Source organism: Lepidochelys olivacea (assembly GCF_965140295.1).
Source record: "Lepidochelys olivacea isolate rLepOli2 genome assembly, chromosome: 16".
In the NCBI taxonomy this organism is placed as follows: domain Eukaryota; kingdom Metazoa; phylum Chordata; order Testudines; family Cheloniidae; genus Lepidochelys; species Lepidochelys olivacea.
The window spans coordinates 20152242-20171092 of NC_140426.1; the positions used below are offsets into that span (position 1 = coordinate 20152242).

At 49.8% G+C, this 18851-nt stretch overlaps 1 protein-coding gene across 4 annotated transcripts in view; it reads left to right on the top strand.

Annotated features, from left to right (window-relative positions):
* Positions 1 to 18851, top strand: part of RXRA (retinoid X receptor alpha) — a 225121-nt gene that overhangs the window by 136282 nt on the left and 69988 nt on the right. For all 4 annotated transcript variants that reach the window (XM_084650506.1, XM_084650508.1, XM_084650509.1 and 1 more), the window contains exon 2: positions 10447 to 10712. In XM_084650506.1, the coding sequence (XP_084506632.1) occupies positions 10447 to 10712 (266 nt within the window). The remainder of the gene's footprint in view (positions 1 to 10446; positions 10713 to 18851) is intronic.

Consider the following 18851-nt stretch of genomic DNA (forward strand, 5'->3'; position numbering starts at 1 on the left):
TCAGGGCCCTACACCTCCCCTTCCTGCGATTCACCGTGACTCTCAGCCAGCCAGTAAAACGGAAGGTTTATTGGATGACAGGAACACAGTCCCAAACAGAGCTTGTAGGTACACCCAGGACCCCTCAGTCAAGACCTTCTGGGGGTCAGGGAGCTTAGACCCCAGCCCTGGGGCTTCCTCCGAGTTGTCAGCCAGCTCCAAACTCAAACCCCCTCCAGCCGTCTCACCCCGCCTCCCCCTGGTTCCTCCTCCAGCCTTTGTCCAGTTTCCTGGGCAGAAGGTGTCACCTGGCCCCAACCCCCCTCCTGGGCTCTCATGTTACATGCTCAGGTATCTTCCCTCAAGGAGAATTTCCCATCCCCAATGCAGACAGTCCCAGTAAAACTCCCGACCCCTGCAACATTCCCAGGTCCATACTCCCCACTCCCTGCTGCATCACGGCTGGTGACTCTGAATAGTGGTATTGCACTGGTGTGAATGACCATTAGAGCTGGCTGAAACTTGGAAAATACTTAGTGTAAATCTGTGCAAAAATCATGTCCCCTTTTTCCACTGAACATGTTCAAAATTTAAATAATTTCAGTTGGCTCGAACGAGGACATAATGAGCAAGGCAATAGGGAAGGTTAGGGGAAAGATGGCCCAGTGGCCAGACGCTAAGCCAAGTCTTGGATAGCAGGTCTGCCGCCGAGTTCTTGTGTGACCTTGGGAAAGTCTGTTAGCCTCTCAGTGCCTCATCTGTTCCATGGGGATAATAGTCCAGCCCTGCTGTGCCTCCCAGGGGTGTTTTGAGGAGAAATACAGTAAAGGCTGTGAGGCGTTTAAGTTATTAAAGTAATAGGAGCCTATATGAGTACCCAAGATCGAAAGAGTCAGGTCTCTTATCTCTACAATAGGTCAAACCAAACCTCCTGGGTCTAAACATCCTTGAGCTTTAGGAAAAGTCCAGTCCAGACTTTGTGGCTTATGGCTTCATGATTAGTTTAAAAAAAAGAGAAAAAAAATAGAATTTCATTGCAACTCATTTAGCTGCCTAAGAGACCCAACTCTGATTTCTAAGTATCGTGGGGAGCCTTGTGAATATATAAAGCTCATCCGTGCTTAGAAAAGGAAAGCAGAGAGAGAGAGAGAGAGAGCGCTGCAATTTTAGGATAGGGAGCAAGAGGGGAAAGTGCCTTGATAATGTATTTCTTTGATTTAGAAACAGGCACACATAACACACAGTTTATTTTGGTCTCAAACTAGTCATACAAAACCATTTCCAAATGACAGAACTGCACAAGAAAAATGAATAGTGCATACCAGGCGAATAAATAATTCCCTTATTTAACTTAAAATGTGCTTGGAAAATGCTCCCCCCCCGACTCTCTTTTAGCCGCAGTACAACTAACACCCATCACTTTTGAGTTTACTTCTTTTCTGACAGGTTTTTTTAAAAAAAAAATCCAAAATTGTGAATTTTTAGAATGTTTTTTTCTAGCTATCTAACTTTGCACATGAATATGGCCTTCAACACCTCAGTATCTGAGCACTGCACAACCCCCCTGTGAGGTGGGAAATACTATGTCCCCATTTTACAGACATGCAACTGAGGCACAGAGAGACCACATGATTTGCCCACGTCTGTAGCTGAGCAGGGAAATGAACTAGGGCTATGTACACACACAACTTAAGTCGACATAAGTTATGTCACTCAGGGGTGTGAATTAGCCCCCCTGGAGTGACATAACGTACGCTGACTTTGCTGCTGCCATGTGCAGGGACTGGAATAATTAAGCTGATGGGAGAGCTTTTTCCCATTGGCTTAGAGCAGCTACACTAGAGAGTGCTGCTGTAAGATCTCTAGTGTAGCAATAGCCTAGGTCTGCCAAGTCAACACCCTAACCATTGGGCCATCCTTCCTTAGCACTTCCAAGTGGTGTATTCATACATCTGCCATGTTAAAGCAGCCAGGCACAGCCTACAGTCTGGCACATGGGTGTACTAAGACGTGGAAACAAAACCTTGGTCATTAACCTCCCCACAAAATATACCCTGAAACCAAACAGGATGGGTCTGGGATTGGGGCATAACACTGCCCTGTCTGCGGGACGAGATGGCTGTTTTAAAATGTTGCTGTACAATGATCCCTCAGTGGAGCTATTTGTTTTAAGAAAGATTCGTGTCTTCTCTGTACGTACAGCAGTTGGTTTCTTTTTTAAAGGAATACTTACCACACAGAGTGTTTATTTACATTGTCAAGGCACCGTGTGGAGAGAAACCAAGTGAGAGAGGCAAAGAGAGTAAGAGAAAGGAAAAATAGCCGCTCTCCAGGGTGAAGATCAGTCAGCAAGAGGGAAGATGAGAAACAATCGCATTCAAAGGGAGACACATTCATCAAAGTACCACATGCCCTTGTGTTGGGTCTGGCATGACTTGTTGGCCTAGTGCTATGCTTCCTGGTAGCTAATCCTCCTCCTGCTAGGATGCCCCCTAGCACCAGAAGGCTAGAGGATAAGAAATGCCTGAACCTGCAGCCACATTTGGTGTAAGGGTCAAGCCCACAGCCAGCTTCAGTGACTAGTGAGTGTCCTCACAAGGGACTAGTGAGTTTCCTCCTGCTAGTTGCTCTGTGCGTGAGGCTCTCTGCTGCATTTTAACTGAGCATCCTCCGTGGATGGTGCTGACCCAGCAAAAGGGAGAGAGAAAGAAGAGGTGGATGACAAAGAAAGGCGAGAGAAGAGAGACAGATGCAGGAACCCGTCCCACCCAGGAGCACCCAGACGTTCTTTGTCATTAGGTCAGGACCTCCATGTATTTTAATTGCACGGGTCACTAATAATTACAAACCCACCCACAAAAGAGAGAGGCTTCTGCTTTGTAATTGCATGAGCGTTGCTGTGCTGGTAGCGGGCTCGATAAAGGATGGCCCTGACATTCAAAGGTATAGTCCAGACAGGGTGAATGTCCTGTGGAATTTGCCATCCTCTCCTTGACTTTTCATAGAGGCTGTTGTTTGCAGAAGGAGTGAATGGATCTTGGTGTTGCTTTTTCCTTTCCCCCTACTTGGATACAGCTTTAAGTCCTGCAGAACATGTATCAAATCCCTCTTTGAGCCTATGGTTTCTAGCAACAGGTGTTGATAAAGGAGGGGGCCAGGGAAAAGCAGGGAAATATCTTCCTCTGGTGCTAACACCCATCCCCAGTGCAAGGCCCCAGGTTCCTTCATGACTGTCTGGGGTACAGAGACTCACCTTCACTGCTGAGACTATTGTCCTTGTGAGGTTGCGGCTGCAGCCTCCTCACTGAGATAAGAAAAGGGTTTCTTTGGGTGAGAACTGCATTTCGAAAGCTGCATAAGGGTTTTGTCAGGTCGGCTGTGGATGAAAGGTGTTACACATGCACAGAGCTCGCTACTTCAGCTTCCTTGATGCCCTGAGTCATGATTTTCCCAGGACAGAACTTTGCTGCTGGAAATGGTTATGCTAGAGCCAAGGGCTTGGTAGCATCTGTGTTAGTCTACAGTGGACTCTTGTTGGGTTTTTTGCCCTTTTTTAAAAAAAAAAAAAAGCAAAAGCAAATGTGAATTCAGTGCTGGTGAAACAAGACTGACATTCTTGGAGATCGCCATTTCATAGACTTAAGGTTAGAAGGGACAGTCATGATCATCTAGTTTGACCTCCTGCACATTGCAGGGCACAGAACCTCACCCACCCACTCCTGTAATAGACCTATAAACTTGCAAGTGACCTGTGCCCCGTCCTGCAGAGGAAGGCGAAACCCCCCCCAAGGTCTCTGCCAATCTGACCCATGGAAAAATTCCTTCCTGCCCTCAAATATGGTGATCAATTAGGCCCTGAGCATGTGGGCAAGATTCACCAGCCAGACTTTGTGTTTTTGCATAGAGCATGTACAGTGAAAGGCAATGACAATCTAACCTCCCTGTCAATGTGCCTTAACCCAAGCGTGGAGAGAGCCCTTGCAGGGGTGAGTAAGTTCAGTCTCAATGCTGTCTTCAGTCCTTAGTCTTTTGGCTGAGAGAGCAAACAAAGGGGGCAATTAGTGTCAGTGGTTTTTGTATGACATGGGCACTCCTCTGTTGGGGCTGGACTAAGACCCCCCAAATCCATTTCACACGGGTCAATGAGCAGAGGTTAGTCTCTACCGACCTAGACTGGGTTCCTAACTGGTGACTTAGGGGCATAAGGCTTGTTAGCGAACCCTTTAGCTGCTCAGCTCTTATTGCACCCGTAAGAATCAAGATCCCACAGTCTCCTGTGAGATCAGAGGTTTATTGATCCTTTCAAGGGAGTGGTGATTGGGTGGCGTTAATAAACCACTGTGAAAAATACATCTGACATCTGCATCCAGCCACATACACAAAAGCGTGTACACGAGAGCTGGCTGCAAAATGGGAAGGGAAATTCATTGAAAGTTTTCTTTCCCTTTTTTATTGTTTTAATTAAAATTCTATTCGCGGTGAAATTTTACTGATCATCCCCTATTTAAACACCTCCTTAAGACTTGCTGTGAGACAGTACTTCGCAAGATAGCAATATTTGGCTTGGGATATTAAGCACCCAAAGTTCCAGGGCTGTTTGGGTCCAGGGCTTGGGTCTTTCTTGTTATGAATAGAGAGGCCATCTGAAAAATTCAGCTGTGGTTCAGATTTGAGGGAGCGTGGTTTTCTCTGCTAAACACGCACGGGCAAACGTGCGCACCAAGGCACAAAACACACTTGTGCACATGTCCCCAAAAGTACACAAACCCACAGCACGTGCACACAAGAACCAAATATATCCACGCGTATGCAAACAACGGCCATGTGTGTACACTTACACAATACACTTGCACACAAACATGCAGGAACATACCCGAACAATGCACAGGCATGCACCGTACACAGACCCACACATTCATGCACTCACACTTACGTGTCTCGTCCACACAAAAGATTTGTCTCCATTTTCTTTGTGCCTAGATGATTTTCTCCAGACCTGCCCCAGAAAACACGCCCAGTTCCTCACTGGGTGCCTGGGAATGTGTCTGCTTGGAAAGCAATGTGTAAACAGGATGAGTAATAGAAGCCGGTTCAGGAGAGTGAGGGTGTGTGGCGGCCGGGGAGGGGGGATGTTTTGCTTTTGGTTCTAATTTTACTGAAAGGTGGCTGTGTGTTTTGGGAAAGGCGCTTGGACAGCAGGCTGGGGCCATCAAGCTCTTTGTTTTCTGCTGTTAGAGTTTGCTGGATGTGGGCTGATCTCCAGTAACCTGCCCATGACCTTCCCCACTTTGTGCATTTGCCTTAAATATTCAGGGCCTTGTTTTAAAAGGAAAGACCCTCCCTGCCCCTCACCCGGCTTCCTTTCCTTCGCTCTCCTTTCAGTTCATGGGCCTTTTCTTTTCTGCTGTGCACCTCTTAGGAGCTGGTTCAGCCTGGATCCTCAGCGCCATCCCTCCAACATAGCATTCTGGGTGGTACCAATCCAAAGCGGGACTTGTCCCTTCCTGGCTCCTTTGCGGCCTGCCCGGGGATACTCAAGCTGCTTGGTCGCAATTGCTTGCCATCCTGCCTATGATGCTCCTCTGTTTATCCAGGTAGAGCTCAGGCAAGGGCAGAGTAAGCTTCTTATGTGCTGGCCTACCCAGGTGCCTTAGGCCTAACCCTGGAGGGGGGTGCTCTCTAAGGCTGAGAGAGGGGCGCAGTTTGCACCGTCCCATTGCATCCTTGACCCTCTGCCAAAGCACCAGTCACCACAGGTTAGCCCAACTGATGGACAGATGGATTGGTGTCCAGCCAAGTTGGATCGACAAACAGAGAGCCAGCCTGGGCTGTGATAAGCAGGGCCACTGCGGTCATGTTTCTTGGTCACGTAGAGACTTATCCACTGGGGAACAGGGCTGAGGTCCATCAAACTCATTTCACATCGGGGCTCGCAGCAGGTCTGGAGGGGGAAGTAGAGGGTGGGGGAGATGGGCCTCTTCCTGACTGGAATCCTCTGGCCTGCTCTTTAGTGTAATGTCAGAGTGGCTCATAGGACTGGAAATGGGGAAACCCATGGGACGCTCATAGGGGGCCTTCCCGGCTGGAAGAACACCTCAATCAGACTCATCTCAAGTACCCACCACACAACAGAGGACAGGGGCACCTTGTGGCAGGAATCATCTCTGCTCCACTGCTGAGGGCTTCTGTTGTTCTGCCCCTGCTCCCTTCTGCCTTCAAGCCGTTGAGAGCCATTGTGCCTCTCATCTGGTTGGTTTATTGGCTCATTTCCCGCTATGCCCTTAGCAATGCTCTGGAGGCATACGTTACTGGAACAGTGCCTCTGGGAGTCAAGCTGGTGGCGCCCATAGGAGGAAATGGAGCAGCCTGCATTCTATCCCGGGGCGTGCTGGGGATGAGTTAGAAGAGCGGACTAGAGGAGTAGTATTTTTCCATTGCTAAGTAAGTGTGAGCCGCTATCTAGCCAAACCCCGGCGGGGTGGCTTTGTATTGTTATCCCTGCTATACAGATGGGGAAACTGAGGCCCGGTCTGCACATTGACAGCGCTCAGCGGTTGTGAAAAAAAATTCACACACCGAAGTCCATAGCTGTGCCGACCTAGTCCCAGGTATAGACACAGCTAGGCTGATGGAAGAATGCTTCTGTCAAGCTAGCTACCATCGCTCGAGGACGTGGAGTTCCTACCGCAATGAAAAAAACCATCTGTCGCTATTGGGAGCATCTACACTACGGCACTACAGCAACACAGCTCCAGGTCCGTAACTGTGCCCTTGTAGTGTAGACGTGGCCTGGGGTTCAGAGAAGTTAAAATGATTTGCTTAAGATCTCTATCCCCTGTGTGGAGAGCATGATATAATGGCAGAGTTAGGAGACCATCTTTCCTCTGAGCTGTTTCTAAACCAAGTGGCAGAGCAAGAGAGCCAGCCCTTGATCCATGTTAAATGCCTGTTACACATTCTGAAAGCGTAAGAAACTTGCCTGGGTTCATGCTTTGTTGCAAACATGTCACTCCGCCCAGATTCCACAGAGGGGTTGCCAAGGTTCCCAGTCTTGGGGCCAGTTGGTGATTTTGAACCAAACCCCTGTAAAACCCACAGTGTCAAATGCAAACCTGGATTTGGAGGTGGGGTGGAGGGGCATAAGGCCCTCCATGGGCTGCATCCAAATGAAAAGTTCACAGGGACCGAAACCCTGACACTCACCCAGTTCATCCCAAGTTCGAATGGTGGAGTGTGGGTGATGACAAGGAGTGGATTTTATGCCAGGAATTTACTTGCCTCTCACACTCGGGGTGGCCTTGTTTTCTCCACTAGCCCAGGGCATTCAGGAATCTAGCATTAGTGTGCATCTGGGGCCCATGCCACTGTAGGCCAAGCCAAGGTGTGCGGGGTCAGATCACCTGTGCCACACGCTGCACACCTTCTCCCAGTTGCCAGGAGTCCGGGCTGGACTTTCTACAGCCACCTGTCCCACGATGTCACAGCAACCAGCAGGAAAAGAAACCTCCATGGAAGATGTTGAAACTTCAGCTGCAGTGCAGGGTTTCGGAGCCTAATCCCTTCCCGCTTTTGTGTTCAAGCGCCCTTGGAGCCAGTTTCTGCCCTTGTCTGGGAGGTTTAAGAATGATCTATTCAGGGAGGAAGCCTCTTTCTTCACACTTGTAATCCTGTTATGTCTACAACTTCGCTGCCTGCCAGACACAATGAGAACCAGCCTACAAGGGATTACAAGATGGGATTGGAGCGCTCAGCGCCGAGAGGACACAGCAGCCCTTTGTCTGGCTTGCTGCTTGGCTTGAGAGGGCCTTGCTGCACGACGCCCCATTGTGATGCCTCTTCACACAGAGAGAGATTCCTGAAGCAAGCTTCCCTGTCCTACCCTTTATAGAGCCGGCTTACAAACAGGTCCTGGTAACTGGTCAGCCAGGCAGCCAGTGAGACATCTTGCGGCAGTGTCAGCATCTGAATTTATAAGGTTGCCCAAACAGGCCTACAGGGGACAGTTTTACTAGTGGTTAGCGCACAGGCTTGGGACACAGGATTCTAGGGTTGCAGCTGACTTGACATGTGAACTTTGGGGGGAAAACGTCACTTCTCTAGCTCTGTTTCCCCCACTGAAAACAGAGATACTATTTCCCTGCCTGCAGTGAATATCATAAGGCTGAATGGACAATAGTGAAACATTTTCGGGTGAGAGTTGCCGTAGAACCATGCAGTATATTTCTTTGTGTCTGCAAAAACTTGTATTCTGTTACTCAGAAATCCCCCGGCACTATATTGACATGGCATTCTGTTTATTAAGGGTCAGAGGGCTTGATCTCTGCTCACTGGTGTTATTGAGATCACATTCAGGCTCAGTGGTCTAGTGGTCTGAGAGGGGGCCTGCCTCTTCTTTTAGAAGGGTGTAAATCAGCAGCACCGCCAAAGCCAGTGGAGTGACAGTGCTGTGACATGGATGGAAGAGAAGAACCAGGCCCGGGGACTCAGCTGCTGGGTTCTCCTCCAGCCCAGCTGCGCAGCTCTCAGGCAAATCACAAAAGACAGCGTTTCCACTAATCTGGGGACTCCGAAAAATGGAGGCACCCCAAATCAGTGGCCGCTTTTGAAAATTTGAGCCTTCCTGTCTCTGGGGCTCAGATTCCGCAGCGATAAATCTGGGACAACAAAGGTGGGGCCAGGCCTGGATTAACCAATGTGCACTCAGTGCACTTGGACAGGGCCCCCATCTCACGGGGGGCCCTGACCACTGGCTGGGGGTGACCGTGCGGCCTGGCACATATGGTCACAGCACCATTCCAGGTTTGGCTTGGGTCATATAACCGGGGGCAGATGAGAGGAGAGGGAGGGCAAATTTGAGTGAAAGTGGGGGCCCCCCAATTTCAATAGTGCAGAGGGCCCCAAAATTCTTTAATCCAGCACCGGGAGACGATTGCTGTCTCTGGCCTAGACATGTATGATTGCATCTGCAATCACATGGACTCGGCCTTGGGGTTTCTTCTTAACTCTCTTCCCTCACCCTCAAGCCGTTCTAAATGGGGACCGTTTGAGCTGCTTCCCTGGCAGCCAAATGCCCTGTCATGCGATTTCTCACCACAGCCTTTGGAAAGCACTATTAAGAGCCCTTCTCTGCCTTGGTTGAGCTTGTTTCTCAGGCAGCGTGACAGGATGAGGAGGAAATGTGCCAGGAATGGCTCCCTCTACTCTCCATAGAGTTGGAGTCTATTTTTAAACATCCCCTGACTCCCCTGGGACTGCAAAGCAGTTGGAGGTGTGGGGATGCTGCTCACAAAAAACTCCCAAGCCAAGCTGAATTCCAGTTCAAAGTCCCGAAAGGGCATGGAGCGACCCAGGGAAATGCAAGCCATGTATAGGAACCTGGACATCTTGTGCTCACTGGGGTCTGTGAGCAAACAAATGCTCCACCCCACAAACACGTACCATGCAAACACACAGCTCCCCTATCACACACACATTCAACCCACGAACACGTACCACACCCCTATCCCCCCACACACACTTCTGCCCCACAAACATACCATGCAAACACACTGCTCCCTATCTCACACACACACACACACACCCCTCCTCTGCATACACTTGTGCCACACACTTTCCCCCTTATGAACACAAACCATACCACCCGCCCATATGGACACAAACACAACCCACACACACGGATATATAAACACACATCTCCCCCTCTCAGACACCACACACTTCCATCTCACACACAGATACCGAGACACACAAATAGCCTACATATAGAGTGACACCAAAGTACATCCCTCATTCAAGGACACACAACCAGCCTTGATTAATAGTGTCGTTATTGGGGTGGTTCCTAGAGGCCCCATTGAGCTATTGCCCACACACAATGGAAAGTTGATCTCAGCCCCAAAGAGCTTGTGTAACCCCGACAGACCCGGGTCGTCGGCAGGCGGGATCGAACCTGGGATCTCTGGAGCTAAATGCATGAGTCTCTACTGCATGGCTCTTAGCAAAGGCTGTGGGAGACTCATTAATCTCTAAGTGGTCTCCGTGTGGCTAGCGGGGGACAGAATACCACACCCAGGAAGTGAGTGGGTTACATTTGCAATTAGGAAACATCAGGTGGTTACAACAAACAGCCAAGGGCAGCACAAGGTAACAGTGAGGCAACCGGAATGGGTGTTATAAGCAGTGTCCTCCACACACCAGCTACCTCGCCGTTGTCAAAGGTTTTGAGCCTGTCCCCGGCGGGAGAGGAGCTCTAAGGACAGGTTTAAGGGCATCCCTGGTCAGATTTTCACAGGGATGGCCTGGAAGATAGCACAAAGGTGTTTGAGGGAAAGCTGGAGGATGGGCATGATTAGCAGAACACAGGTGGGGGCCGGCTCGTTAAGCATGCAACATGATTGCTCAGGAGAGATCCCCTCAGAATGCCACAGACGGGGTTTTAAACCACAACCTTTCCTTTCTGTTTTACAGATTTTTCTACTCAAGTCAATTCCACGTCCCTGAACTCTCCAACTGGCCGGGGGCCTATGGCCGCACCTTCCCTCCATCCATCCATCGGGCCAGGCATTGGCTCCTCGCTGGGCTCTCCGGGTCAGCTCCATTCGCCCATCAGCACTCTGAGCTCCCCCATCAATGGCATGGGCCCTCCTTTCTCTGTCATCAGCTCCCCCATGGGGCCTCACTCAATGTCTGTCCCTTCGACTCCCAGCCTTGGATTCGGAACTGGCAGCCCACAGGTGAGCGGGGAGGAGAGAGCTGGGGGCTGTGGGGGAGGAGAAGGGTTTTATTTACAAACAGTGGGAAACGAAAAGTATCTTATCCACATGGATTATTAAAAAAAAAAAAAAAAGTAGCAATGAGCTCAAACCAAGGCCCCAGACCGGAACAGCCGGTGAGGCATTCTGATTCCAGATCCAGTTCTGAACTACACAGATGGGATCCCTCCAGATCCGGACACCTCCAAACATGAGCAAGGTTCCCTGCGTGGTGCACCTGGACTCATGGAATTTTGTGGGGCGGTGGCTCAGTACGATCAGGGGTGGGAGCTTGGCTTTACAAGCCATGTGCCTGATTCTCCTCTGGCTTACGCTAGCCTCAGCCTAGTGTACCATTGTGGATCCCAGGGGCATATACTCCCGAGCTGCACCAGTGTATGTGAGAAGAGAGTCAGCCTCCGTCATTAGTGAAAGATGTCACCCGACAGGGACATTGTCAGGCTGTTTGCCTGGGCTTCGTGTTATTGGGCTGCAATGGGGACAGAGTCACTCGGCCATTTAAAGAACAGTCTTGGTCAACAGCAAAAATCCAGCTGAAAAGCCGACTGACGAGTACACCCGGTGCCTCTTCTACGAGCGGAGGTGGTGCAAGCACGTTTGGGATCCTTTGCAAAGCTGGTTGATCGATGTCAGCAGAGCCGACACGGGTGCCACTGAGAGCAGAAACAACTGGATTCAAGGGCTTCCATCCTGGGATGAGCCAGGAACAAAATGGGAGACAGGGCAAAAATAGCTGTCAGGGCCGGCTGGAGACCTGCCCTGCTCCTGGCATAAACTGGAGGCTGTTTTAACACCTGTGCTCATGCTGGGGCAGTCCCGACCTGTAGCTGAGAAGAGCCAGAACTATCATATGCCCCCGTGCTGGGTATAGCACCATTCTGGGGCCCCCCTTTTCTGTATCGCCCCTATATACTGCTCCCTCTTGTTTCCCAGGCCGAATGTGTTCCCCTTCTCTTCACTGGCGGAGGGAAGCGCTGGGGTTTGCTGACTGAAGATTATGTAAAAATCTCCCGCTATAAAGAAATAAGCGCCTTTTAAAAATAGCCAGAGCTGGGAGAGCCGCCCCGGCCCTGCCACCTGTTGCTGACTGACTGCGTATTACGTTGAGCAAAAGGGCAGATTAAGGGGTTGGCTACCACCTGCCGCTTGCTGTTGGTTTATTTATTTCACAGCCTCTCCGGGAGTCAAACACCTGCCAGCACGTTTATTTTTATATCGGCCTGATTTATTTTCGAGGGATAACCACTTTCTTGGCTGGGGATGGGGGGGAGTGGCATTTTGTGCACGCCTGAGATGGAGCTATAAAGTCTGGGCTCCTCTGTCCCCCAGCCCATTCATCACCCTCAGGATTCCACCTTTGTGCCCCAGAGAACAGCGTAGGGGTGCGGGGATAGACAAGAGTCCCTCTTGGGAGCCTGTCCTAAATCAACCCGAGTCTGCTGGAGTTCTGTCAGCACCGACTGTCCAAGCGTGAGAGCCGGTGCCGGAGGGGATGGAGACCTCGTCCATGTCCATGTGTCTGGTGCTGGGTGGGTCAGTGCCGCTGGTGTAAATAGCTATAGCATGTGTCTGTTCAGGGGCTGCTGGGGCCACTGGGGCCCCTGATGCCACCTAGGGCAGCCAAAACAGTTGCTCTGATTTATGGACCCTATGGGGCTTCGCAGGGTTGCAGAATTGCCAGAGAACATGCCACGTCCCCTGCCCCTGCGCTGAGTTCTCCTCCACTCTGCCAACCCCAGAACCCACGTCTCCTGGCTCCCTGCCCAGTGCTCTGTCCACTAGGCGAATCAATACATATGCCTATCCCCAGCATGGTGTCAACACTGAGCACCTTGGGTAGACAGACTGCCTTCCACCTTGAGGTCAGGAGGGGAGAAGTGAAACAACACTTCACAACTGTCTGTGGCATGAAGCCAGGGCAGTGGGAGACATGAAACAATGTGAGTGTGTGAGCTGCGAGCGGGAGAGAGTGAGAGGTTGGGATGGGAAGGGGCGACATGGCCAGAGTTTCAATGACACACCGCGGTTGTTTTAGGAAGCAGAGATGCACAAGACAGAGGAACTGAAATGAGAAGCCACGGAACAGAAAAGGGGAATTGAGAGCACATCAGATGGCACTTAGCAGAACCCAAGCATTTACAGCAGCTCTAGACCCTGATGGTGTACCAAGAGTGCCTGTTATTTGCTCATGGCCTGTCTTAAATGGTTTTCCTGGAGGAGACAGTTTAAGATATTTTCAGTCTAATGGCTTTTGCCATCTGTCCCCTGTCTGTGAGCATTAGGCCCCTGTCATTGTTAGGGGCAGAAGGACTTACCTGAGCCTGCAGTGAGAGGGGAGGGAGGCAGTCCCCACCATCACAGTGTGGAGGAGGGCAGGCAGGCAGGCAGGAGAGGAATGCGATTCCCTTTGTCTTTGTACCAGCCTGCAAAGCGCCGAGGTTAATGAAGCATGTCCCCCGCGTTGCAGAGGGGAGATGGCACTGATGGAAGGTGGTTTGAATCAGATGGCAGATGCCACTTGCCATCAGACTACGCCTCGTTAGAGCTGGAAACCTATCAGACCAGAAGGACACCAGGAGGATGAGGTGTGCCGGGCAAAGAGCCGCAAAGCCACACGCCTCCCAGCCCCGCTCGCTCTCCTTTGCAAAGTTTGTTTTGTTCTCTCCCCCATGGAACATTCTGTCCCTGCTGAACATATTCTGGTGCCCGTAAGCTTTGCAGATGGGCCTAAAGAAAGGCCAAGGGTTGGGCCAGCAAGGGTCTTCCCCAGACTTCCTGTAGTGCTGGACTGGGCCAGAGCAGAGTGTTTCAGGAGGAAGGGAAATGACGTTTAGGGCAAACAGGGCTGTAGCTTCCAGCTGCATCCATAGGGCAGAGCTTGGCCTCTTTGATGTCTTTGGGGAACTCGAGGAGCTGGTAGCACTTGGCTTAAGAGCTAGGCATAGTGCAGGCAGGGGTCATACTAGTTTCTAATGCAGCACAGTTTGCCAGTACCCCTCACTCTCCCCTTCAGCTCCCTCTGCTATTCCAGGCCTGTTGATGCACCTCACTTCTAATCTGCACTTCAGTCTCGGCCGGCTGTTCCAGGTCTGGGGCCCCCTGCACAGCTCTACTGATCTGGCCTGCAACATTCCCGATTGTCCCTCTCGTGAGTGATCCAGAAATAAAAGGGAGTGAGCAAGTCAGTCTTGCTGGAGCTATGCCTCACGCTTACTGGATTCTGTCATCCAGGGATCCCAAACTGGTTTTCAAATACTCCAGCCTCGGAGAGCACCTTCCTGTGAGGTTGGTACCATCACCTCTATTTTAGCAATGGGGAAACAGAGCACTGAGAGGCCAAGACGTCTGCCGCAGGCCACCCACAGCAAGATTGCAGAAGCTCCCAGGGCAAGATTATCGAAAGGGCTCTCTCTTGCACGCACACGTATGTACATATGACATCGAAAGGGCTCAGCATCCAGCCGTTTCTATGGTGATATCCAATGTGTTGAATTCTCGTGAAAATCCGGTCTGATAGTGAGTCCCTGGCAGTGCCAGGAATTGAACCCAGGAGTCCTGATAAACAGATCAGGACTTAGCTCTTTTTAAAAAAAATTGTGGGATTGTCATTTTTTTCTTGAAAACCCCAGGAATCTCTGAAGAACATATAAAAGAAAGAAAGAATTACATTTGAGTATATTTCATAATCCCTTCTTCTGCTCACTTCAGTTCCATTTGCAGGACCCAGGTGCAAAACTGGAGAAGCAGCAGCAGCCTATAGGACTGTGGCAGACCCCCCCAGGCATTTCTTGTAGCAGCTCTGCGGATGCCTGGGGAAAGCGAGGACAGATCAGACACAGAGTTAGGCTGTGGTGACTCTCCCAAAGCAGTCTCATTCCTTCAGACACAATTTATTCTTTTTAAGGACATCTGTGGACTCCGTGGCAGTTTTTACACCTGGCTGCTATCGGGCCCCAACAGAGAGGACCCGGATCCCCAGAGCTTAAAACAAAGTCAACAGTAGAGAGAGGAATGGAACCCAGGAATCATGATACCCAGTAACTTGTTCCAATTGCTAGGCAATGCTGCCCACTTCCACTGTGAGCTAACTCGAAGCACTTCCTTGTTATCAGCCCTGTGGCCCTCCATTGCGCACACTGAGCTGAGTTTGTGCTCACCAAAAGCAGAACTAGGTTCCATATGGCGACGAGGGTGAAGCTTTGGGCCAGGCTGGCTGGTTTTCTCACTACCCCAGCTTCAGATTTTTGTTCTGCAGCCTTAAACCCAAGAGGAAGGAGCAGTATGCGCCAGGGGAGAGTGTGGGAACCAAGAGGTACACGTGTAGCCTGCCTGTGGTTTCGGGCAGCCTCTGAAAGAGGAAACGGAGGCGGTTCCCATTCCTATGTGCTGACTCAGCAGCTAGTTGGGGCTCCTGCTGACTCATGGGGGAACACTCCCTGTATCAGTTTCGGGTCCCAGCCCCTAGGGGACGGGCAAGCGAAGAACCAGGGACTGCTGACCCCTAGCCATGTGCCAAGGGGGACAATGGGGCTTTCCACTGGATCTGCCCTTTATACCAGCCTTCCCTTCCCTGCCTATATTCAGTCCCCTTGCTCTCTGCAGTCCCACTGCACCAGCCCCCAGAAATCCTCGGTCTGACAGTGCTAGTCTCTCTCACCCCCTGAAGTCAGAAGGACATTTGGTTTCTACATGGAGTGAGTGATTAGCACAAAGTAGGGGAGCACTGGGATCAACTGGTGACTTCTCCCCTGCTTGTTGAAGGTATCTGCTGCCCAGCAGTCAAAGTGGGCACGCTGTCTGGATTTTCTTCACTGCTCCTGGATGTCCATACAGCCAGAAACATCTTTGACCACCTTCAACTGCACCATTCCTCTCCAGGGCGGACCTAGTAACAGCGATTCTTGGTACCTGCAGGCTGGACCACTGAAATGTGCTCCCATCTGGGCCTGATTCTAAAGGTCACACCAGAAGATGCAGCAGGAAGTGATGCCTCTTAGACAGGACGAATGTGAATGCCATACACCAGTGCTCCTCTTGTATGTTGGTTGGCTCTCAAATTCTGGTCCACTCCTCATCTTCAAAGCCCGGAATGGGCTTGGGACTGGCTATCTCAGTGAGAACTTGTCTGCCTGCTCTCCACAACACACCAGAACATTTTGACTGAGGGGACAGGTTTGAATTTGCACTGATCAGAGCTGGGGAATTACTTCTACAGGAAACCAGCTTTTACCCATTCCCTTTAAGGAGCTTTGCAAGATGCATTTGTTAAATCTGGAGTTGTGTCAACCCCTTAAAAAAAACAACAACACAACCAACAACTGTATTTGTTGTAGGCCACACAACAAGCATTGGAGCAACCTGAGCACTGGAGAAAGGCAGCTTACCAGGAGGGTGAAGGAAACTTTCATCTTCAACAGGCAGCTGATGTTCTTTGACTTTATTGGGGTACCCAGAAGCTGTGGTGATGGGTGCTGTCGAAAGATGTTTAATAATCATCAGCTGCATTTTGCAATTGGACTTATATTCCTATAAAGCGCTGAAGCAAACTGTTGGGTCTGATTGCTCCTAAACCTTATGAAGATTCAAAGTGTGGATCCTTATCTAATTCATAGGTTTTAAGGCTGGAAGGGACCATTATGATCATCTAATCTGGCCTTCCAAATAAAATAGGCCATGGAATTTCACCAAGTGGTTCCTTCATCAAGCCCGTAACTTCTGGCTGAGCTAGAGCATCCCTTTTAGAAAGGCAAAAAGTGTCAAGCGATGGAGAACCCACCATGTCCTCAAGTAAAATCAAAGCCCATGGCAAGCATTTAACAGAAATATCCAGAGAAACACATTTTTTAGTCCTGAATCCAAGCCTGCTTTAGCTCCTCCTTTTCCTCTCCCCCATTTTGAAATAAAAATTCAGTGCTGTGTATTTTGGGGCTTAGGGTGCTAGTAAGAAAGGGGAGACCACAAATATTGTGGGCACACTAAAGCCGAGACTCCCAGAAATTGAATCTTGCACCTCAGCAATATTTCTGTGTTTCAAATTTCCCACCTCCCCGTCTCTCAAGGACAGCTGCCAACAGGGCAGTTTGAACAGAACAGAGAAGAGATTTTCAAGCACCCTTGTGTTCCTAGATTTGTACAGGAAACGTGCCAGTCAGCTGAAAGGGAACAATGGAGTGGTTCAGCAGAAGTCTTGACGGAGACAGGATGGGGAAGAGGGGATGATCGCCTGAGAGACGAGACCACATCAGCTGATTCAGGAGGAGTGTCGGAGGCGGGCAAGATGGGAAGTGCCGATTTTGCCATGGGCATTTGAGGAACCAAAAGTGCAGGGTCATTCATGAGACGGGGACTGAATATTGTAGAGAACAGGCAAAATGTGAATGAGCACCATTGCCCTCCACTGGAAGTGATCAGAACAACTTGGCTGTATGTGATAGGCCCTATGCCTCTGCCAGCTAACGGAAACACCCCTTTAGCCCCAGTGGCAAGGACCTGTGCCTTCAGAGCAGTAGGCCCTGACTTCTACCCCTGATGAGGCTGTGACACCTGTGTGCCAAAGTGGCAGCTCTAACATCCTAGGCATACACGGGGTTTTCTCCATAAAGAATGTCAGCGGCTGAGTTTCATGTGACCGTCCCAGTTAATCCCATGGAAATCTGTCTGTGTGTCCATCCCTCAGGTCTTTCCATCTGTTTATTATCCGTCCAGGGGTTTTAGCCCGTACTCCTCATGGTAACTGAATGCCATTCAAGTCTCTCATATATCTCCGACGAACCTGTGGATCCTCCATACAGATGTTCATATATTCTTATGTCCTTACCTCAGAGGATGGGGCCCAGAGGTCCTAAGGATCTGTCGTTTCCTCAGCAAACCAGGCAGGGCTTTTGGGTGAGGTAGGGAGGAGATTTAAAACTCTCTCTTGCGGGTGGGTTTACCTTGCTCCTTTCTGTGGTTATTAATCATCTGACAGACACATTTCCTAGAGTCACAGATGTGCAGCGTTAAAGGCCAGAAGGGACCATGGTCATCATCTAGTTTGACTTCCTGCATAGCACAGACCATAGGACCTCCCTGGATTAATTCCTGCTTGAAATCCAATAGCTGTGGTTGAGCTACAGCATCTCTTTTAAGAAAAACAAAACATCCCATCTTGATTAAAGTATTTCCAGGGACAGAGAATCCATCATAACCCTTGGTAAGTTCTTCCAATGGTTAATTACCCTCACTGTTAAAAATTTACATCTTATTTCTATTCTTAATTTGTCTAGCTTCAACTAGAGCCATTAGATCTCATTAGACATTTGTCTACTAAACTGAAGAACCTCTATTACTAAATTTCTTTTCCTCACTTAGGTACTTCTAGACTCATCAAGTTACCTGTTAGTTTTCTATTTGGTAAGCAAAATAGATTGAGCTCCTTCAACCTGCCACTAGAAGGCCTGCTTTCCAATCCTTTAATCATTCTCATGGCTCATCTCTGAACCCTGTTCAATTTATCAATGGCCTTCTTGAAGTGTGGACACGAGGGGTGAACACCAGTACTCCAGTATGAATGACACCATCAGACTTACCTTTTTAAACCAATGCGTGTCTCTAGAGAGGGAGGGAGTGGTTTTGCTTTAATGGAAGAAATGTGGAGAGGGCAGAAATATCATGAGAACCCCAGTGTTTTCCATTCCTGCATCTGTTGCAAGGCTGGGAGAAGTCCTCGTGTATTAGATAACATACTAAGGGCCAAATTCTACACTCAGGGATTCTGGGGTGAGTCTGAAGTAATCCTACTGACTTTAGCAGCCTTTCCTTGGGTACACACTTGAGAAACTGAGAGCAGAATTTGACTATAAGACCACAGGTCTTGATCCAAAACCCATTGAAGCTGACAGAGAGACTCCCATTGACTTGAAAGGCCTTTGGATCAGGCTCATAGATGACTGTTCAGTTCTTTTCAGGCACTGTGTCTTGCTGGTGGGGGGCTATGCGGTGCTTTCTCAGTGCAGCGGATTGGAAAGCCCCAGGCTGTGCATCATGCCAGGCATTTGATCAGCCCGATAAAAGTGGGAATCCTCCCTTCCTTTCCCACCACATGCTCTCTCATCACTTTGG